Below are 24386 nucleotides of genomic sequence, written 5' to 3'. Positions count from 1 at the left end.
ATTTGGTTGAATATGATCATCATCACTGCATATGACAGCAGACCTGTACAGTATTTGACCTTCTCATCGTCATTTGCAAAAGTAGCATCTTCGAAACAGTTCGCTTTTGGTATACTTTTATAGTGGCAGACTTCATTCTGCAACTGTTGGCATTCAGATTCAACTTTAACTACGTCTGTGAATGATATTTCCATCTGCATACATGTCTCAGTTGTATATTGTGATGTACACAAGTCAAAATTATCACATGTAGCTTCAAGTTCATCAGCAGAATCAGTACAGCTGCTATCAGTGCCAGCAGTGCCAGCAGATTCTATGAAAGCAAGGTCAAGCAGCCCAGCAGCAGCTTTATGTCTTTTTTGTTGTTCTTTTCTCCTTTGGGTCACTTCTTTGCTGTTTTCATATTTACACAATTCAGCAGCTTTCCTTCTCTTCAGGGGAGAACGTGTAAAATGAAATATGGAAGGTACATAGTAAGGTGATAGGGGATCATCACTCTTCATCCCTGAAACAGAGTACAATAATTTAGTTAAGATATAGATCTACAGGCATCATCAGATAATATTTATATATATAACAGATACACTGTACACTTTTAACTGAATATATATATAAAACTGAATATGCTGAACATTGTTTAACAACTGAATGTACAGCCAACAAAGTAATTATTTGCACACTTTTTAATCTTGTGCCAGTTGTGGTTTTCTGATGAATCACTTAAATTGGTCCTTTAAGAGATATTAGCATTTTGTCTTAATGTACAAATGGCTATATAACCTATTCATCATGGATGATATTGTTCCTTCAGTAAATTTACTGTTCAGTTATTTAAAAGTAAAAGACTTTTAAGTGTGCAAAAAAATTTCTTTGGCTGGTGCTGCAGTGTGTTCTGCTATACATATATCATGCATGTAAGTTTCAATTTATTCAGCCTGGCTATAGATGAATTACATACCTGACACAAAATGTTTACTACAAAGTCTGGTGTGCTCTGTGGGTGTCCAGTTTTTCCTATTGACAGCTGCAATCCATCGTCTTCTTCGGTCGGGATCTTTAGGAAATCTGTAGTATGACACATTTTCCACCTGTCCATGTCGATTTGAACAGTTAAATGCACAACACAAGTGTACCATCGCGCACTTTTGACTATGAATCACCCTTGTGTTGGAATATAAACACTCCGAGCGTGCCACCCATCATGGCGGTCAGCAGTAACTAGGTCAAGAGTGACGTCACACGCAAAACCTCTATTAACCAGTAAATCAGTAATGTTTGCAGTTTGTTTTTTTTTCATGTGTTTAAGATATCCAAGACCACATAAATCTTGAACAAGTATCTTTGCACCTTCAGATTCAAGTTATGCTCCACTTTTAATGAAACATTTAATTGATACTTCATGTGCCATGTGATATTTTTCATTTTAATTTTGAAATCATAGGTTGTAAAATAATTTGGTTACAGATAATAATAATAATAACTCTAAATTGTGTTGTTCAGATAATTCAGATTTCTTTCACTGAAAGTAATGGTAAATTGACAACAACAGTTTATAAAAAAAAGTTGCTTATTTAACAAATATGCTAAGTTAAAAAAATCATCATACTTATAAATCTTTGTCAATTTACTTTTGCATAAGTGTAGTGTACATACATATACAAATATTCATTGAGATATTTCTTTTTCACATTTGGCAATTTTTGAACGTTATAAACTATACTGAATCTTTCTGCATTTCATTGTTTCAGTTTGTTTCAAAAACAAAAGAATTGGAGATCCTACCCACATAAAAAATGTATAAGTTCAGAACAAACCATACATTTATATGTGGTATTCTAGAAATAAGTATAATGTCATTTATTCATTACAGTGATATAGTTAAAGTTGGATAACCCTTTATTTTATATTTACCTTTTATATGTATATTCATAATTATATTGTACATGTAGCAGTGTGGAAGAAATCAACTGCACTATTTTACAATTATTCAAAATAAGAATACAGTACTAAACTTTTTCTGAAGCCACATATTTTGAGAAGTCTTGTACTGACAAATAACACACAAAGCAGTACATAATTTGGATACCAAATAGCCACTGCAGTAAATAAGGAAAATAGGAAAAATAAAAAGATTAAGAGTGGGATCTTCTACATTAGGCTTTCAGTTTTTATTTAAAAAACATCAAACAGTAAGAAATGTTCAATAATAAAAAATATTTTGAATTAGTATTTGACTCATTCAAACATGTAACAATCTGCATAATACATGACAGTGAATTACACATTGAGAGAGAGAGAGAAAAAAAAATCTAATATCACACATTACCTCTTCTCACATAAATAACTGTTCTCATTCAGTGCTACCTACTATGTGCAGTAAAACATTTGTGCATGCTACAAGCCTTCTATCTCACTTCCATTGAATTGCTTGTTCCATTAGAATTGATTGATTCCAATACGTTTTGTTCATGCAAATCATCATGTGTCTACCCTCTGTCAGTGAGAGTGTGACATACACTCCTGCTGCACGTGACCTCTCCTATTCAATGTTACTGATCTACCACTTCTCATTTGACAGTGTTGTTGTTCAGATGTTATTTCTTTTAGTGCTCTTTATGTAAATTTGACCATATTATTTTAATATCAGAAGTGGAATTTCTTCATTATTATTATTATTATTTTTTCTTTACAATGAAGAAATCTTATAACTTAAATTCCCAGTCTTGATGTTTTTCTTTCTCGCACAATTATGCAAGATTTATGGACAAGATGCCAAGAATGTGTGGCTACTTCAGGATAAAGTCATATGCAAGCCCATAGAAGTATTTCTACAAATCTTGGTTAATGAAAATAGTATTCAAGCTGTTCATTTACAGTGGAATCCCTCTAAAGCAGCCACCTTCGGGACTGAAACAAACTGGCCTGATTAGAGGGGTTCCATTCTACATGATTAGGGATTATGTAAACAAAAAAGGGACTGTGATTGAATGACTGCTTTCAAGGGATGGCCACTAAGAGGAGTTCCACTGTATTTCACTGTGAACTGTACACCCGTGGACTTCTTTGTACTTGGCTTGCTAAATATTGACCTTGAAACCATTTTGGAAGCTTGTTGTTGTGTAAGGTGCAATGTCAGGTAATAAATAATGTATAATCATGACTTTCCAAAACATTATGGTTGACAGCAGAGAAAGTAGTTTCAAGGGCAGTATGGGATATAAGATGTGATTTACTATCTTTGGTAGTTGATGATGATTCAGTTTACTTCAACATCTGTTTGCAAAACAGTAGGTAGAATCAGTTCAGTATATCAAAGCATGCCCAACAATACTATTATATCAAGGCACTCTGTGTCTTAATTATTAACGAGTGATAGTTTAACAAATTTCCTATTTTGTAGCTCGGATTGCACTAATTCAAACTATCACATATTTTCTGTGTATGTGCACTACTAGACCCTTTTATAACATTCCAACTTTCAAGACCACCCATTAATAAATACATGAAATATAAAACCTCCAATTTTGATTGATTTTTTTTTTCCTGTACACCAAAAGTACAGACAATTTATTTGGTGAAAAAACATACTTTACAATTGATCTTTACAATTTACAATTAAATACCTTATTTCATCAAAATATGAGCTAGATGTAAAAATTGTTAAATGAAAACTGCTTAAATTTGACCAAAACCTTTTTTACACATCTATACAAAACATCACGAGTTATTAGTCTGAAAATTTTACCAAAGCTTTACTTATAAGTAAAAGTAGACCTTTTTTTTAGTTTTTTGTCCTTTGGAGTAAAGACAACTGATTTAAGCATAGCAAAGCTATAAGGTAAAAGGAAGTGCAAATACTTAATTATTGGTTAGATCAAGCAAACTGGATTAGCTGTGTTTAGAAAGAATCCTTCTGGAAAATGGTTATTATTCATTGTGAAATTTTAAGTACAGATTTGCTAAATTTTATGAAACTGTTCTAATTAATTAAAGAGTATTTAGCATCACATGATATTACATTAAACAATTAGCATAAATAATGGTGTTTGATACAACTGTACCAAGTGCATGAAGATGATGATAAGAAACTGTTAATCTAAATTCCATGGCATTCCTATAAAGGAAGTTATTAACACTGCATTAGAGAAAGCAGAAGTACCACTATATATTTTAAGGACTGATTGGTTCTGTAAAATGTAGGTCTGTTCCAAGTAAAAGGGTTTAATCCTAAAGCTAATTTTGGTTACTGTTAAGCATTACTTTTTTACTTGCTGTGAGTTGTAGGTGTTTATTGACAAAAAGTCATTATCTAATCAAAAACACCTTAAATGCAAAAAAAAAGATATGACTAAAAATAATTGAGCATGCAACTTAAAGGAATGAAATCAAGATTGACAGCATAACTGGTAGCTACACTTTCACACCAGTGCTAAGAATTTTACAGCAAATATTCATTCAGTAGTTAGCTTGTCCATGTATTTTGTTTTACCCACCAGACATAACAGGTGTGAGGATTAGTAAACATGGTAGAAAATTATCTCATTTAACTTGGCAGTGCTTGAAAAACATATGTGAGTAATGTTGAGGTTTTAGACTTATTGATTGCTTTTGTGTTGATTGCAATAAATAGCTGTAACTTATCAGATAGGTGTTTGAGTGAGTTTCCTTGTTTTTTAACACAATGTAGAGCAGGGATTACTAAATAATAATTTGGAAATAGTAAAAATATAACTTGTTGAAACTGCATGCAGTTCTTTACAGATCAAAACAAGGATAAGATATACAGCTTTTTATGGAAAGAAACTGTTGGAAAGTTTTTACAAAAATGAGGAAAGACAAAATGTTTGACTTTTTTTTTTTCTCACATTTTGGAAGATTAGGTGTATTCTTATAAAGTATATTTAAAGAGATTTGGTTTGATACTTCAGGTCATAATTTGTAGAACTGCTACTAAGTTATGTGTTCATATATACAGCATTCAAGGAAGAATGCTTTATAGTATTTGATTCCAATTTAAATTACCCTTTTCAGCTGTAAAATTTATGATGATGATGATGTTTAAAAAACATACATCAGACTTTTTAGAGAACTTATAAAAACTCAGTGAATCTTATATTTTGAAACTTTTTTTTCTAGTATTTATAGAAAATAATTAAACATGTGTATAGGACTTTGGAGAAATGGATGAAATTCTTTACTGTAACAGTAAATAAAACCTATAAAAATTAATGCCCGATAAATATATATGTATTCTTTGGGAAAATATGCAAAAAATTTTCTAGTTTTAGTAATATTATTATTTTAGGAGTATTCCAGGTTGGAATATTGGTTGTTTGACAAAGAAGTTAGTGAACCTATAAAATCTTATATTTTTCTTGCCACTAAGCCTATAAAAACAAATACTGTTATGTTGAAACCTGTTATTTTCTTTAAAGTGAACAGGGAAGTTTAATATAGTGTATGAGTGTATGTACAGAGATGCCAACTATTTCAAACGACTGAGCATAATGACTGTAGACAGAGCCCTTTCACAGTTTTAGTCCTTTCAGATTTGCCAGAAACAAGACAATCTGGTGAACGAGGCCTCTTTTTTTCCATCTTGTGAACGATCGCATTGGTGTTTCTATGCCACTAGAAAACGAGAAATACCCACCTACGCGAGCGCTGATTGTCTGACAAGCACTGATGACATAACTATTGATTCCCCCACGTACCTAGTATGGAGAAGCACCACACTCAAACTATTGGTAGATGTTGGAGATACAAATATTTTTTATTATTTCAAGCACAAACATGATTATAGCAAGTATCCATTTGGACTATGTCTTTTATTTATTATCAAAATTTATTTGTATCTCACTAGAAATTTTCTTTTCACCCCTTTCAAGCCTGTGGGAACAATTTATCACTTTATTGTATAGGCCTATATAATGTATAATAATTTGGGAGTTGCAACAAGTCGTAATATTTGTCTGTATGAGCTTATAGTTGTAATGTATACACCAAACTTGTAATGATTACGCTCAAATCATTAGGGTTGGCATCTCTGTATGTAATGTATTATCTTTGGGTAAAAACATTGCTTTACAAATAACATTATGATCTCTGTCTGTTGGCAATATTTTTGTTTCATAACAAACAAAAAGTAACTCAGTTCCTGTACAGGATACAAAAGAATGTTGGTGAGGTTATTATGTTGAATACATGCAAATCAACAGTTCTGTGTAGTGTTTTGAACTATGTTTCTTAAATTAGGGATCCCCTGATGAGTCAGTGCTAGGTGTAAAGATATGACCATTCTAAAATCCAGGGTTTAATTCTAGTGTGGCTTCTGCTAGAATGAACATAAACCAGGCTTTTTAATAATAAACTAGTTCTGTTGTTGAGATTTGTACTGTGGTACTTTTTAATTGTAGACTTTAAAATTGAAATTGTTTGTTTTTTATTTCATTAAAGAAAAAAATATCCAAACATACAATGTAGTTAGAAATTCTTAGCTGATTTTATATATACATATGTGTGTGTGTGTGTGTGTGTGTGTGTGAGTATATATATATATAATTTGTTGTTGTTTGTTTAATCTAGGAGAAATATCAATTGAAGCCACAAATTATTCAGAAACTAGCCAGTGCTGAACTTTATTGTTTGGCACTAGCAAATATATATGCTGACCCTAATTATCATAACCTAGACCATCATGGGATCCAGCAAGCTTTGATGAGAAAGATGATATTTGTAAATGGACCTCCTGATGCACCACTCACAGAAACAGCCTTGTTACAGACAGCACCTCTTCGAATGGTTTGTTGTAATTTAGATTTCTAAATGAATACTTGAAATGCAAATGTATATGAAGCTAAATATCAAATATTTCTTCCCAATTGGACAAATGTATGCCCACCCATTATTACACATTTTTTCAGTAATGTGAGATATACAGACAGTAAACCTTTGATGACCAAAATTCAAATTTATTTTTGTGGATGAGTTGAGCTTTAAATTCATGTTATTCTACAGTTATAAATTATGATTTTTTAATTTGAAGTTTTTTATATATTTTATTAATATTGGTACTTATGAAAAATAATGTATCTTTTTATTATGGTAGGGGCTGTCATTGTGTAAACAGGCCATAATTCTCTACAGAAGGACATGTATTTTGTAATTTTATTGTTACTTGGAAGAGAAAATTAATCAAGTAAAGAGAAAATAGTTAGGTTATTGTGTGATTATTACTTAATATTGTTTAATATACTCAGCCAAAAGGCAGACTATTCAAATGGCCTATCAAATTGTAAGTTGTTTACTAACATCTTGCTATGATCATGGGTTTGTTTTTTAATACAAAACATAGCTTGGGATAAACCAGTATTTTAAATTGTAAGCATGATATTTCAGTTTGCTAGGTTGACCATTCAATTCCATCACACACCTCTTCCATTGTTCTCAAACCACACTGAAATACTTACCAACCAAAAGCTTTTCTTAATTCTGCTATTAGTTGTGAAAGTAAGATCTACTGAATAACCACTTTTAAGTGTGTAGTAAGATACATCAAATTAAGAGTTAGTTTTTTGGCATCATTATAATGTACTCTATGATACAAATAGTCAAAAGGTAGTTTATGTACAGTGACATTAAAAAAAAAGGAAATTTGGTTATTTTATAAAACTTATGAAGTTTTTATACTGTGTTTTTTTGATATAACAGTATAGGCCTTCAAGTACACATAACTTGACTTGAAGAACAACATATAGACAACAGATTCAATAGCTGAAGAAAATGTTTCTGATATGGTACTTTACCTACTTTCACGTGTATAGCTAGTCTTCTTCGGCACTACTCTCTCTATATGCAGAAGTTTCCACATGCCACAAGCCTTGAACTCCCATGTAACTCCAATGATCAGTGTGTTCTACTGTGTCTCATGCATAAATCACATTGCAATAACCCTCCACCAACAGAAGCATAACACATACTCCTAAAACATGCAACTCCCCCTCTGTTTGGTTCTACCAAACAATCTACTGTAGAATATTTTCAGTTGTGCTCTTTTCACATCTTTATTTATTTTTATTTTTTTTAAGAATTAGGGATTTACTTGAATTATTCATTTGCTACAGGTAGTTTCTATAGTATTTAGACTTATCTTTGTTTATAGAATTTTTTCCTTTTCAAATTCTTTACAATTTAAGATGAATTTTGAAGCGTGTGTTGCAACTTCTGATATTCTTCCCATTACTTTGAGTGTCTTTACACAGTTTTCAGGTCATCTGGTCTTGGCTGAGGATATTTTGGCTATTGTTAATCAAGAGATTGACTATTATATGAGTTGTCCTTTTTCTCCCTGACAGTGTTTGAGTTCCTTCTGGATTGTCTTAACCTGTTCATGATGAGAAGGATTTTGACAGCCTTTTTTCTCCATTTTACTATGCTATGCCTTCCCAAGCCTTTTCTGTGGAATATGTCAGACCTAACCCAGCCTTTTTGGATATGGCTTTATATTTTGTTTCTTCTCTGTTACGTGACTCCCAGTCTTTAGCATACTTTGTTTTTCTTCCTTCCAATGACATCAAAGTCCATGATAAACATTTTGTTTTATCTTTTGAAGTGTGATGCTAGCATGCCTCATTTTCCACAGACTACTGATAATTAAGCATTGGTTTATCATCAGGGTAATCATTTTACTTGCTTCCTTGCAGTTAGAGTCACTTTTACCAGTGTAAAGGCTGACCCTAAAATTCCTTCACAGTTTTCCTACCTTTATCTTACCCTTACAGCTTTCCTCTAGTATTTGTCTACCATACATTTCCTTTTTGAGGCCCTCCATTAATCTCCCAAATGGTGTTAGAGGGAATACCTGTTGCCTGATTACCTACATGTTGGAACAGTTGTACTCATTGGCCCTGTCCCTTCACATGTGATTTCTTTGCTGGTGAGATCATCTTGGAAGGTTGCTGTCTTTTCACAGGTTCATCTACCCTCCATTTCATAATTTACATATGACTTCTTTTCTCATTCAGTCTGTTTTTGGAGATATTCACAAGTATTTAGAATCATGCAGAATCTATGATACAACAGTCAACTTTTTCATTTTTGGTTGCTCATTTGTTATTTTTTTTCTGACACCATAACCACTCTCAATGTTGAGTTCATCATTTTCAACAGTTTTGGTGACTATCAGGTTTTCTGTGGTCCAATGGGGGCAAGTTTGGCCAATTTTGTTCCTCTATGATGGGAATTTACTACTGATCCTTGGGTGAACCAAGTTTTTACAAAAGGACTTGTCATCTGTTTCCTTTCCCTACCCCTGTGTTTATTCCTATACTTATTTTTTTATTTTTTTTATTTTGGGGTCACACTATTAGTCAGCATTTGTCTTAAGGATATGTAGACTTTTCCATCACAGAGAGCTATCAAGCCTGTCAATCATCATTCTTCAGGATTTTTGTTATCCCCATGGAAACTGGAAACTGGTATCCTGGAATTGATCTGTCCTGCCTCAAACAATTTCTTGATCTTTCTCACTTTACCATAAAATCTTTTCTCACTCTAGTGGGTTTTTTCTTCAAAACTATAAACAACTCAGTTTGTTGTTTCAAATTCTTATATGAATATTCCTATTTTTCTTCAATCCAGATGGTATATTTAGTATTTCCACTGCATGCTTTTGTATCAGTTTCATGCCTTGTCTTTAAGGCTTGTTTCAGCACCATATATATTTTGTCTGGTGACCAAAACTTTTGCCCAATTTGTGCATACTATAGGATTGCATTTACATTACACAGATGTCTGGCTCCTATTAGCTCATTCAAAACTGGAGTCTTCTCAACATACACAACTGCTACTGACAGAAGCAGCTTGTATTGGTTGGATTCTTAAATTGGAAAAGTTTTTCCTGTTGTCTATGCAATATATTATCCACTGGAGTGTATTTTTAAAATCCACCTTAGTTTGATTTAGCCTTCTTCACTTCATCTATATTTTATGGAGTTTTGGCTCTCCATGTCCTTGCTGTCCCATCTACTTCTGCATGCAAGATTTTATTGCTTTTAATGGATGAGCCTTTGTGTATGTTCTCATTCCCTTGGAATAGGGACATATGCATTCTTTTCAGTGGTTTTGCAGAACTAATAAAATCTTGCTTGAGATCCATTGGGCTCTTCATTACCCTTTCTTCATCCTTATAAATGATCTGCATTGGTGGTCAAACAAGTACAATACAGCTACAGGAGTATCACTTCCTCCACCTTGTTCGAATTTGCATCTGCTCACAGAAGCTTCTATTCAAGGTTGGGGTGAAAGGTGGGGTGGGGGACATGGGTCAGTCAGCAGCAGGACAAGGGTCTCAGGTTCAAATGTCTTATCTTACTAAATCAATATCTTGGAGCTCTTGGTAGTACAGTGTTCTTTTGATCACTTTTTTCCTCTAGTACAGAACTAACATGTCATGATCTATTCTGACAATTCCATCATTGTGGTTTAAATTCATTGCTGAAAGGGCACCCATTATCATTTCCTTTGTGGTAAACACAGCAGATAACCCAATGTGGATTTGCTCTTAAACAAATACATAAAACCTTTGTGGTTGAACCTTAAAACTCCTATAATGGGTTAACATGTGGCTGAGTTCCCTATATGTTATGTAATGGGTGCTTTCAACCTTGTGGAGGATTGTCTTTGAAGACTTGACCAGGTTTATTGTACAGAGTGGTCTTTTGACACTCAGGATTTCAGGTGGCTATGTAATTGGTGAGGTGTACTCCTCACTTGAATGTTTTTGCCACTTTCCTCAACACCAAGTTACCCCTGTTTTTTAGTCTGGCAATTCTCTCTGTAAGGATTGTACCAATTCTTACCGTTCTGTATACTGTCCTATCTGACTGCTTTTTACTTTTTAGCACAAACTTTGTTTCCTTGTCTCATTCTCACTCCATCCCTACTTTGTTAGTCTCGGTCACCAGTCTTTCACCTCATCCTTCACACATTTTAACTTCACAGCTGTTATTTGTCAGGTCCTTAACAGAAGATTTGAGTTGTCTAAGTGTATCATTTTCCTTATAACATTAACCATTTGCCCTTCCTCACCTGAGGTTTGTCAGTGAAAGTTGAGCATCTTTGACTGTTGACAGTTGAATCTGTGCTTTTCTGTATCTTGGCTCACTGTTACTCATCTTACAGGTTTCCTCACCTGGCTATTCAATTCTGGGGTTTCTGCCTCTTCTGAAGCTAGTTATTGATCTGCCTTATCCCACACCTCTTTTTTTTTTTTTTTCTGTTACCATTGGGTGTTTTTCTCTCCATTATTCTTCTGCTGTATTCCTGCTAAGATTCGTGGATATACTTGTTGAGTTTTTCTTTCAGAGTGGAATATCAGTATTGATATTCATTGCCTTACACTCCCTCATTTGAACTTTTGTCCACATGTTTCATGTTTCAGCTGCCCGTTAAGACTTATTTGATACTTCTTTTAGCCAGTGGGTGTTGTAAGTCTGATACATTTGCCATCAGTGTTTCACTTACTTTGTTCCATTCTGCATGTGTTCTCCTTTATGTGGATTGACCTTTCTTGTCCAAAACTTTGGTGACATATGAGGGGTATTCTTTATTCTCTCCATTTTCACTGCAGTCCATTTCCCACCTCTTTCAGGTTATATATGCTCTTCTTTGTTGTGTTGTCTGTAGGTCTCCTTCCATTATTCTCATTTTCACCTTTTCTTTCCCTAATAATGTTCCTCTGTATGTAACCTTTCTCCTTCTACCCTTACAAGTTGAGTTCATCAAGTGATTCAGTTGGCTTATTCCTCCTTGTTTTATTTCCAAGATCTGTTCCAAGTGTTATCACCTCAGGTTAGGCACCTTACCCTTTTTCTGGTATCTCACTTATATTATCCATTGGTGGAAATGCTTCATTCAGGTATGTGGACTATGCCTCATATGTCTATCTCCCACTGTCTTCATCTGGTGGCTGTTTCTTCTTCACTGGAATATTGCCTTCTGTCTGTTGCCATCCTTCAGACTTCAATGTGGCTATGACTGAGTAAATTATGTTTATCACATGTATACTTTTTTATTTCCAGCAGCATGTTTTACTTAAGTTTAGAATCCTTCTCCATGGTGAGTGTTACTTGTCCAGATATGCTTCTTTCTTCTCACAATTGTATTGTAAGTCAAGATGTATACTCGTGGCTAATAACAAACACTGTTGAGATGGGAATTCCTTAAAATCACTTCTAGGTTTTCCTTGTGATATATTTGCTTTATTAATATGCCCATTTTGGACCTTACTAACCCATATATTTACATGGATAAAGCAGAATGGGACAATTGGCATCCCTCTGATTGAATAAACCAGGGGTGGTCTGCTTTTCAATATAGGATTTTTGTGGTCACCTGTTGCTCTATCTTCAGTGTTGACATTCCTCCAGACTCTCCACTGCATTTTGTCTCCTTTGTTTTTCTAGTGGAATATGAGAGTCCTTGCCACTTTCCAGTCCAATTTGCTGGGGTGGTGGATAATAAAGGAGTCTTTCTGAATGTGATCACTTCCATTCAGTAGAGAGTAGAGTGGTGGTGTTTTCCTGGTGTAGATTGTGTTCAATTCTCCAATTACACATTTTGTCTCTATGCAGTGGGTCCTGGAAGTTGATATTGTGCCCAGCATCTAAGCAGTTTTATCTATTAGATATGATCCACTCCATGAGGTGAGTCTAGAAGGTTGATGTTGTGTTCCTCCTTTTTTGTGATCCTTTTCTGGAGTTGATGTTTGTTTGGAGAAGATTTGCTACATTGCAGTTCACCCCTTTGATTGTGATTCCTCTTTTTACCATTACCTGCATGTTGGTTTTCAGTGAGTGTTTTTGAATTAGAACTGGACCAGTCAACGTAAATCCTTACATGGGTTGGTTGTGTTTTCTCATCCTAACTCAATTTAGTGGTTTTGTCTCATGGGCTCCACCTCCGTGTGGTGGATCCTAGAGGTTGATGTTGCTTGCACATGTTCTCTGGATTATATGCAGTCCTAGTTGGAGGATAATGATTTTTGGAGTGTGGGTTCTCCTTCTCATGCTCTACATCAGAATGTTTTCACCACCTAAGATATGTGGCCTATTCAGATATATGGAAGGATGTGAATTTGTGCACGTATGCTGCCTCCTTTCTGTAGATTAGTTTCAAAAGTATATAGTTCAGTTGACTGCCATGTATGATCCAACATACTCTCGTCACCCTACATCTTGCAGCACATTGATTTTACCTTTTTCCCCTTTCCTATCTATAGTTTCAAATCCATCTTGTTTTTCTTTCCCTTTTAGTTGTGCTCCTCCCACTTCACACCCATTTATATTACATGTATTTCCACACTAGGCTCAAAATACACCTGGTACAGAAGTGAGACTGTTTCTCACATGAGTTCCTCTTCCAAGGGGGGATCATATTTCGTAGGTGTTCTTCAGGCGCTTTTGAAGGACGCTTGTTTTTCTCCCATGCTTCAGTCTCTCCACCTGTTTATTGTAGGATTCTAGTTATAAATATGAGAAGAGGTAAGGGTACCATATTGAAGTTTATTTTTCTGTACTGAAAATATATTTCTAATAGGTCTGCATCATTTCTCACACATTTTGCCCATCCTCTCTTTTAAAAACCAGTATTTTCTTTCTGCATAATCTTGAAATAAAAGTGCAGTAGAATTGAAGAGAGGGTGTCACATACATCAGGAGTTTATCACACCTGTTGGTGGAAGATGTACATGAGAATTTACGTGTGAGATGCAATGAGAACCATATTTATCCTGGGGTTTGTGGGATTTCAAGTCTTGTGGCTTGAAGTTATTTTTGCTTATAGAAGGCAGCATGAAACAAGAATAGCAACAAGTGTAAGGAGAGGTGAATACCCAGTCAGAACTATATTTTCAGTATAGGAAAATAACTTTTGATCCATTTAATTCTGTCAAGCTTGAGTAAAAGTTGCATTGAATTATTTCATTTAAAGTTTAACCTTTTCTTATGTGTTCCACTTGAGAGTTTTTACTGTTTTATGTAGTGCTGAATGTGTGTGTACATGTTAACTGATATAATGTAAAGTACAGTAAGACTTTGTCCGGAAGGTAACACCATAAAAACAATTATAAGAGTGATTCAGATACATAGTTCTTGATCTTGTGTTGTTAAGTGACAAAAAAACTTAAATATATTGCTATCTTGAAACAGTATAATTTATTATATGTAACATATGTGATGTATAACAGATTTTGTACAAGCATTACTACCATCAGGTATCTATACAATAATATTTCATGAAGCAACTGGGAATAACGTGAAACATTTAACTTTTAACTGAGCAAATGCCATATGAATTTTATGCATAGCTGAAATTTATAGTTTACCAAATTATAGTTTGATTTTATGTAATAGAACTGACTGTTGAGATTGGATAATGAAGGAAAAAAGCTTTTGAGGAGCACTTATGAATTACAAAATAGATTTGAAATACTTCTATAATTTCTTGTTACTGGTAACATGTATTGATATTTTGATGTCATGTAATCTGTAACATTTTGGGATATCCTAAAATAATTGTTACTTTTGGAAATGAAGTGTGATGAAATAATATGATTACTTCCACTTACTTGTAAAACTAATTGTTTTTTTTTACTTTTTTCACATTATTGTATGCTAGGATGTCAACTCTAATTAATTTAATTTCTTTTGTTATGAACCATTATGTTTCTTGTTTTGGGGAACAATAATAATGTAGTTTTAGAAATTATAAAAGCAAGTAACTAACATTTCAAAGGCAAAGAATAGTTGTATACTAATAATTTTTAAATTTTATTTTTCAGAGTGCTCATATGGCTGTAATAGGTGGGATTATGGCACTGTATATTAAAGAAATTCTTATTCCAGAGAAAGTGGTAGATGTCTGCAGGTTGGTTAAACAAGGAAATTCTATAATTACTGAATTTAAAAAAAAAAAAATTTTAGGATCTTCTTCACTGTAAATTGTACAATGTATTTATTTGCATGTAAAACTTGTAAATGTGACTGTATTAAAGAAGAAAAAGTGTAAAAGAGAAATTGTTTTAGTCCTTCCAATTTTTAGTAAATAGACTAATAATAACATCAGGCAAGGTAATTATTATTTTCATTTAATGATTGTAAATACTGTGTATTATTCTTGTTTTGTTTTTTTCTCCATGCATTTATCTGACTATGTCAATATGAAATTTGAATAATTAAATATATGCTATTTTGATATACAGGAATGATCTGATGCAAAGCTTGTAATTTAATGTGATTTATCTATGGCATTTAGTGATAAACATGTGAAACTGGAAATTCAACAATGTTTTATATTCATTAACTTTTTTCTGCATATTGCAACCTACTGACAAAGTACATTGAAAATTTAAGCTATTTAACATAATTGTATGTGAATAAACTTGGCATGGAAATACAATTAATAAATGAAAGTTTAATATTGATAAATTTTAAATTATTACTGTCATAAGGAAATAATTACAAAATTTTCAATATCCCCTAGTATGGGAATTGAAACATTTGCACTGTGGGTCTGTCCCTTCCAGAAGTACACAGTTTAACATAAATTATGTATTATAATAGTTATTTCTCAGGCAAATCCAAATCTTTTAGCCTTCAATCTTGTTTGTTTATGAATCCATTAGGTAGAAAATCAGATTAGCTGTTACATTCTCTCTCTTTCAAATTGCTAGTACTCCTCTCTGATGTTTAATGCTGTATTATTTATAATAAATAGGATGTCTATAAAATGGTACATTTATAGTTTATAGTGCCTTGTTTTTTATACAGAGAATTTCCTATTTCACCCCAAGTTCAAATTTTATTCCCAGGGAAACATGCCAACAAATGTAGCATAATTATAGGACATTGTTTGCTTTTTACTTGTTACTGTTCTGTGTTTTAGGTAAATTATTTAACTAAATAAAAATATTTAGTGTAGTAATGTTGAAATGTATTGCCAACAAGTCACTGATGCTTAAGGTGAAGAATCATGGCCCTATAAAAATTAGACATACAAAAGTGAAACTGCAATTAAATAAGTAAAATATTTAGGCTGTAGTATCTTAATATTTTTTAACTTGAGATGTAATGATTTCTCTAATAAATCAAGGAAAATCAAATTTGTGTAATTTAAAATTTCATATTTTAGTTTTGAAAGTGTAGGCCTGTCTGTCTAATGACTCTGAAGTGATGCCTTATAATTTTATTATATTTTATTAATATTAAAGTCTTTTCTTTTGATTTTGACTTGTTGTGGAAGTTGACTTATATGGGTGAAATGTGACAAAGCTTATGCTGAGACTTAGTGTGGAGAACTACATCTTTTTGGTGATTTTAACAAAAAATGTTTAATACAAAAACCTAATGTTGTGTTTTAGTTTGTTCACATTGGTGAGGATATTTTCATAAAATATCTGCTGGTGTATTAAGTGTCTTAAAAATGAACTATGTTATTTTCTGTTTAGTTGCTTTTAGGACAGCAATGTATATATTACTGTACATTTGATGTCTCAGTTTTGAAGATTGTAAAGGCAGACATTGTAAGATTACTGCACATTATCTGTTAACAAAAGCTAATCAGTTAAACTGATATATTTTATGGTCTATACAGAGTTAAATATTATACTGACTAAAATAGTTAGAAAATGTTTAACCTTTTTATCTTAATAGGTTCAATTTCTTTGTTAACAAATCTTATTGAAATAACACTTAAAAGTACATAAAATAGTTCAAAAAACACCATGAAGCATTTAAAGACCTTTCTTGAACCCCTGGCCTTTGTGAGTACACACACACCTCTTTTACTGGGGGTTCAGAAAATGTTCAGTGGTCGTTTGAGTAATTTTCATCCCATGAGATAGATTTATATTAATCAATGAAAATTCAAAAACAAACTAAGGTTTCTTCTGGTGCATCTATTTTCAAAATCAAATGACAGATAAATTATAAAATTTAAATTTAAAAATCAACAATTCACTTTACTAGTTTATGTAAATAAATGTTTACGATTTTTGGGTAGTTTGATATTAAAGCTGTAATATAATTTATAGAACACATACTGTTTTTCTTCAGATCTGTTTTATGGTCATTAAAAAATTGAGACATGAATGTATTATATAATTTCAAACTTTCATAAACACTTTCAGAATTTTAACATATATTAAGTAATGAAAGCTCAATAGCTTGATTGAATTTTTATAGTTTGTATAATTTGATATCAAACCTGGTTTTAGATTTTTTAATGGGGTTTTGATTTTTATTTAGAAAGCACAATTAAAATTATGAAGAATAATATGCATACAATAGAAGGAGAATTTAGTGAAATTTGACTAAAAATCACTTAGGATGGATATCAAAATGTAATTTGTTTTAATCTTTCAGACTATGATAAGTTCTCATAGACTTGTAATTTAAACTTTTATTTTTACAGATAATTAGGTTTGTCCATAGCAATCTTAGGATAAATATTCAAAACTATAAATAGAAAGAAAAGTATTACATTAACTGAGTATACTAAAACAGTTATTTCCAAACTTTGCTCCTCCTGGTGTGGATTCCTGTACATGGTGAGTGGACCTCCCAGGGAAGGTTCTGTTCTTTAACTTTTATATCTTTTAAGATCTAAACATCCTCCCACATGTTTGCCGTGCATGATGACCCATGAAGGGATTGAGAGGATCCAGATGGTTGAGAGGTCCAACCCTAACACACTACTTTAGGACTGAATTCCTGTAGATAGGTGGCCTTGGGGTTGGCCCCCTAGGGTCAATTGGCTGGGCCACTTGGGCTAGGGTCAACCAAGTACCAATGTTGGGTGTTCTCAACAAGTGTTGTGGACATTGTATCTGCTTGGTGAGTAGGATGTCAAAGCCAGAAGGACTCTTGGATTAAGTTCACAACCAGCATATCTTCTATCAACAGTTTCAAAATAATGTGGGACAAGATTTGAAAGGTCAGTGAGCAATATAGTTCTGTCTCCTTCTTGATCTTGCTCTCTGATGGCTAGGAAGTAGCTGATACTATTGGTGAAAGCTTTTGCTAGGTATCTAGCACTTCTGCTTCATCCTCCATCTTTTTTGACATCAAGACTCTGGCAGAGCGATCACCTCTTTCCATTTTAGCTCATTGTCTCTATGACTATAATCGTTCCTTTACACTGGTGGATCTCAAATTGACCCTTAATCAGTCTGGCAGTACATTGGTCAAACCTGATGATGTACCCTATGAAATGCTACACCATCTATCTCCTGCTTCTCTTACTATTCTTCTGATTTTCTTTTACTGGATCTGGCAGGAAAATGTTTTTCCTGGTGCCAAAATATTTTCCTACCTTTCTCTAAGCCTGGGAAGGATCCCAAGATTCCTTCAAAGTACTATCCAATTGCTTTGTTGAGTTGTCTCTGTAAGACGTTAAAGAGAATGGATAATGCTCATCGTTTTTGGTTCCTCAAATCAAACAACCTCCTCTCACCCACCCAGTGTGGGTTCTTACAACAGCGCTCCACCATGGACCACCTGGTTCGACTTGAAACGTCAATCAGGAATGCCTTTCTCAAATGATAACATCTTGTATCAATATTCTTTGACATTGATACAACATGGAAGTATGGCATTTTGTATGACATCCATATATATGGGTTATGTGGCCATTTGCCCATTTTTATTAAATTTTTAATGGACAGGTGATTCCAAGTTCATGTGGGTTTGACACTTTTCCATTCTTTTCTACAGGAACTTGGAGTCTCTCAGGGATGTGTTTTGAGTGTCACTTTCTTCAGTGTAAAGATTAATGCCGTCACTAAACAATTCCCCCTTACTGTTGTAAACAGGCTCTATGTCTGCAACTTTCACATCTCATGTCAGTTGTTAAGCATGAGGTATATTGAGCAGCAACTACAGACTGCCCTAATTATTCAATTAAGTGGACCACAGAAAACAGCTTTACCTTCTCTGTCTCTAAAACTGCTGGCATGCACTTTTGCTGCCAACAGGATATTCACCATGACCCTGAACTCTGTGGTCCCTGAGACAAAACCTTTGAGGCTTATTTTTGACTCTAAGCTGACCTTTATACCACACATCAAGCAGCTATGAGTCAAATGTATAAGAGTACTGAATATCCTCCATATCCTTTCTTCCACCACTTAGGAAGTGGATCAATGTTCTATGCTAAAAATATATTGTGCTCCTATTCGATCAAAACTAGACTATGGATCACTGGTCTGTACCTCTACCAGAACCTCAGCCTTGAAGGTGCTGAACCCTGTTCATAGTCAAGGACTTCAGCTCTGCACTGGGGCTTTCTGCACTTCTCCAGTTCAGAGCATATGCACAGAGTCTCATGAACCTCCTATATACCTCTGCTGTTTGCAACTGTCTTTGCTGTATGCTTGGAAACTTCAATCCTTACCATAACATTCCACCTGGAGTTGTGTTTTACTTCCTCAGTGGGCCATGCTTTTTCAGAATAGATAGTCTGCTATTGCTTCTTTTGGCCTTTGTATCCAGGTGCAGTTGAATGAATTGGGTCTGTCCTTTGATAACATTGCAGTATCTACTGCTCAGCCCATTTTACCATGACTTATTACAGTATCCAAATGTGACTTTTCTGTGTAACCCTCAGGTCACAATAAACCACATTTTACTGTCTTGCTATAATTATGACTCTCAACGATGGCACCATTTTAAACATGTTCTATCCAAGGCTTATCTGTAATGGTAGACAGCGTTATTGGCAATGGTGACACTGTCCACCTTAAAAATGTTTTTAGTTTCTTAAAGGCCATTAATCTTTGTATTTTTTAATTTTGCTGATTTTTGCTAATGCTGATTTTTGAACTTACTTTTTAGTCATCCTGGCAAGTTATGATAATTACAGTTATGCTAGAGGAAGTTCTTTACACCTTGTTTTATTGTAGTTTTTCTCTTACTACAATAGACTAGATGTAAAAATTGGACTTAATGCTATTTATGTTTTTAATTCAAAAATTAGACTGTTTTGTATTACTTTAATTTCCTTTTATGAATTTTTATAATTTTAATTTTAACTTTTTACAGGATATTCAGTGCAGATAGCCTAGTTGCTTTGCCCCATAACACACCAAATCAATCAACCAATCAAACTTTGCAATGCCATTGAACCTTATTTCATTCCTTCCCTCAGGAACTCCAACCTACCCATAAATCACTGTTAAAGCTTAACCTAGGTAAAATTAACTGTGTTATCCTTAATGTAAAATTGTAAATAAATATACAAAAATATTATGCTATTTATTTATTTATATGAAATTAAAAGTAAGTATATCTATATAACAGATTGTACATTAGTGATCAGTGATGACGAGAAAACCCACTTGTAGAGAAAAATATGTGTAAAAATGGCTGGTTTGGGTCGAGAAAATTTTTTTTATGTAGAGGAGCGAACAATTATCGTCAGGTTCATGCATTGATATGTGCACTCTTAGATTTTATACAACTGCAGTGCTTTTTTGCATGCATATACCAAGCATACTGAAAAGCTTGTGTTTTTGGATTTTATCAGATGGCTATTTGACGTTAAACCACCTCAGTGTCTTCACAACCAAAAGCACAGTGACATTAAATCGAGAGAAAACTAATACAGGTGCAGACCTTTAATTTTAAATTTATGGAAGTATTCACTATTACAAGTATTTGAGAAGGATTAAAAATTAATTTATTAAAGACCTGTGTAAAATTTTTTTAATAATTTTGACTCCCATATTTTTCTTACTTTTTCTCAAATGTTTTATGTAGTATAGAGAAGACAGTTCTACAGGGATTAAAAAATAGGTACTTCTAAGCTGTATTTGTACGCAGTTGGACTTGGTGTATCCTGAGTGCAAACAGCTTAATATTTTTTAATTCATTGCACTATAGTAACTGATGATTTTGAAGAATTGGAGTCATATACTACTATTTAATACACCGAGTTTAGGTACTTTTTAATAATTGTTAAAGTATTTTATTTTCACATTCAAAGAATGTGATGGAATGTTTGTCAGACCAAACTAGAAAATTCTTTTGTAGTGCTGGTTACATGAAAAATCTTCATTCCACACTTGAAACAAGCTATGAATATTTGATATTCATACATTCAACTTCAATTGAAATTTGTATTATGCAGCTGTTAGTACAGTGATTTGCTAATATAAATAACATCTTTCAGCTTATTTTTTTTAGTGCTGTTGAAAATAAATTTACATTGGAGAGAATAATAATGTGCTTAATACTTTTTATCGTAGTTTAATGGCATATTTTTATTTACAGTTTTGTAATACTTTTTGATAAAAAAATCTTAGTGAATATACACAAAATTAGCAAATGAGCATGTTGTAAGAAATTTGAAAATTGTAAAATAGTGTTCTTGGGTTTTGGATTTTTTTTTAAGTGCAATATTTTGTAATACATGAATAGTAAGATCAGCATTAAACATTTTATAATTAATTTTCTTGCAATGTTTGTGTTTTGTTTACTTGTACTACATGCACTGAAAATAACAATAAAATATTATTTGAACAATGTGTTGGAACTTACTCCTTGTTTGAAACATCTGATAAAATATATTAATGGTGGAAATTAACCTTTTTTTTGATAACTTGTTTTCTTTTAACAATGCTTGTAATGCTCTTTTCTGTTGTTTTTGCCCTTTGCTCACAGAAGAAATGATGTAAAAATGAAAAGGAAATAAATTTCAAACAAATATCCTTTGGCCCATTTCATTTTCTTGGTGTTCTTCCTCTAAACATTGTTTTATAAATTAAACTTTTGGAATAATAATAAATTTTCTTAATGAGATTGCTTAATTAACATAAATTATGTTGCTTTGAAACTGCTCTAAACATTTTATTGTTTGTGATATATTTTTTTAATATTAAAAAAAATATAGTTTTTTGTTTCTATTCCAGTGGTTTTCAGTCTCACTTGTTGCAAAATTAATAAATAGAAGAAGGACATTTTATTTTTCTGTTAAGAATTTGCTTCTTCATTTGTAATTTGTAAGGATGTAGTTCTATCATCAAGCTGCTGACCACAATATTAAGAAACAATTTATCATAAGCAAAGGCATATTATTTGTATACAAGACACTTATTTCAGGATTTTGTAACTAAACTACAAAAAAGTAATTAATAATATAAAAAACTGCATTAATGTATGAAGAAATATTAATTTTTGGATATATTCAGGAGGTTTTCCTCAGTCCTTGTTCCTGATGAAGTCCCTAAAGGCCCTGAAGATGCTGCCATCTTGTGGTTGAACAAATGTTGCATTAAAATGAGATGGAAGATTGAGGGTGAACTTGGCTCATATCACACTTCACAAAAGGCTTCTTATGTAAGTCTGAATACAAGACCAAAGGTATTAAATAAAAATGTAGGTTTGGCAATGCATTATATTAAAATAATGTATGTATATATAGTCAGATTTATTTGTCATTTCCAAAAATATAATATCCTAATAAACAAAGTAAACTATTTTTGATCACAAGAAACCCACTAGAAATAAAAATATATCTCAGAATTTCTGGTATGGGTATAAACACTTTTATTGATAAGGAGAGAACAACGTTTCAACCTTCCTAGTTCATCTTCTGGTTAAGAACCTTACTTATTTGTAGACTGAAGTATGAAAATAAACCAAATATGCCCAGTTTATATGTTACATCTAATATTATAAACAATTCTTGTTACATTTTGTTCAAATATTGGTGTATGTGTACAAGTAAATGGTTGTGTGGCTTATTGATTCATGAAGATTTTAGTAAATTTTGGAATAATAGTAATCACTAAGTTGTACATAATATTTTGAATTTTGTTTTATTTATTAAAGATGGCCAATAAATATAAATGAAATAGTATATGAATGTCATATATAATATAGACTTATCTTAATTTTCTGAACTATTATTAACAGCCTTACTGTTAGTAGCAGTTTTAATGCATACTGTAAAAGAAAATAATGTATTAGAGCACGTGTTTCTGCTATTTGATTATATTATGTTATTCAGCTAGTGAGTTCAACAGGAAAGAGTTTCTCATTTATACAAGTGAACTTAGATGACTTTGTGTTTATTTCTGGGTATATATATATATAATGTAGTCATTTGCAAAAATAATGAAACTTAAGAATGGTTTCAACTTTAATTGTTTTTGAAGTTTCGTTTTATCCTTACTGTGTTTTAGTATGTAGGATTGATAGTCTAAACCATTGTTGGACAAAAGTCTGTCTGTGTGTGTTTGCTTAAAACTGGGGTAACTACTGAACTAATTATCACCAAACTGAAATAGTAATTATTGGTGAATGGCATAGAAACATTTTAGGAATAGAGCATTATCTTCTTTGAAAAAAAAAAGTTAAAATTGTAACTGATTCAAAAATATATTAATTTAGTTTCATATTATATGCACTTTAAAATCCATTTATTTCATTTTTCACTGAGCTTGGAGTTACAAAACTAATGGCACGTCATGGTACATTAAGCTGCTTCTCTGAGAATGTTGTTATCTTGAACATACTAATAAATCATTTAGTTTTAGAAAATTAAATATTCAGGATGATGAAAAAGTTAATTAGCCATAAATGTAAGTAAACTACCTCAACTAGGTACTGACAGTAAAAATTGTTTGTATTTTTCTGTTACTGAAAGTTAATTACCCCTTTGAAATAAATACTAAATAAGCTGTTACAAACAAATAACACAACTTGCCAAAATAAAAATAAAAAACGTTTTTGAAGAATACACAATACAGAACTTAAATTTGAATACCTGTGGTAATATCAGTTGCCTAAAACAGTAAAATGCATGTACATCACACTTCATTGTAGTATGAGAAGGCAAAAGTACAAGTGAACATAATGCTGAGTCATTTTGTAGTTTAAGTGTATAAAGTAATATAGCTAGTAAATTGAAATAAGTTTTATGTTGAGTTCTACCTCTTAATCTGGCAAGAACATGCACCTTTCTATTATAATTAAAAAAATATTGCATGTTCTACATCAACTGACTACAAAAACATTTCAGTATACATTAAGAAATTTTTTATGTTTGTGGTGTCATATTAATTTCTTTCTTTCTAGGAACAACAGAAAATAGTTCCATATATTCCTATTATAGAAGACCTTGCAGATTTAAGTGATGGTTGCAGTTTAAATTCTTTACTTAGCTTCTACTGTCCTAATTACCTTCACTGGAAAGGTTAGTTTTTAGGAATTTGAACACATGTCTGTCAAGTTGTATTCTCTAGATAGTTGGTATGGGTATTAAAACTTTAATTGAAATAAAGTACAGAACAGTTTTTCGACCTTGTTAGGTCATCTTCAGGTTAACAA

General features: G+C 32.5%; 1 protein-coding gene across 7 annotated transcripts in view; it reads left to right on the top strand.

The window, feature by feature from the left end:
• Positions 1-24386, top strand: part of LOC143252897 (patronin-like) — a 104694-nt gene that overhangs the window by 44747 nt on the left and 35561 nt on the right. For all 7 annotated transcript variants that reach the window (XM_076505716.1, XM_076505717.1, XM_076505718.1 and 4 more), the window contains 4 exons: positions 6586-6801; positions 14840-14925; positions 22244-22391; positions 24135-24252. In XM_076505716.1, coding sequence (XP_076361831.1) covers positions 6586-6801; positions 14840-14925; positions 22244-22391; positions 24135-24252 — 568 coding nt within the window. The remainder of the gene's footprint in view (positions 1-6585; positions 6802-14839; positions 14926-22243; positions 22392-24134; positions 24253-24386) is intronic.

This window comes from Tachypleus tridentatus, chromosome 6 (genome assembly GCF_004210375.1).
Source record: "Tachypleus tridentatus isolate NWPU-2018 chromosome 6, ASM421037v1, whole genome shotgun sequence".
NCBI lineage: Eukaryota > Metazoa > Arthropoda > Merostomata > Xiphosura > Limulidae > Tachypleus > Tachypleus tridentatus.
This window is presented reverse-complemented; position numbering and strand designations above follow the sequence as displayed.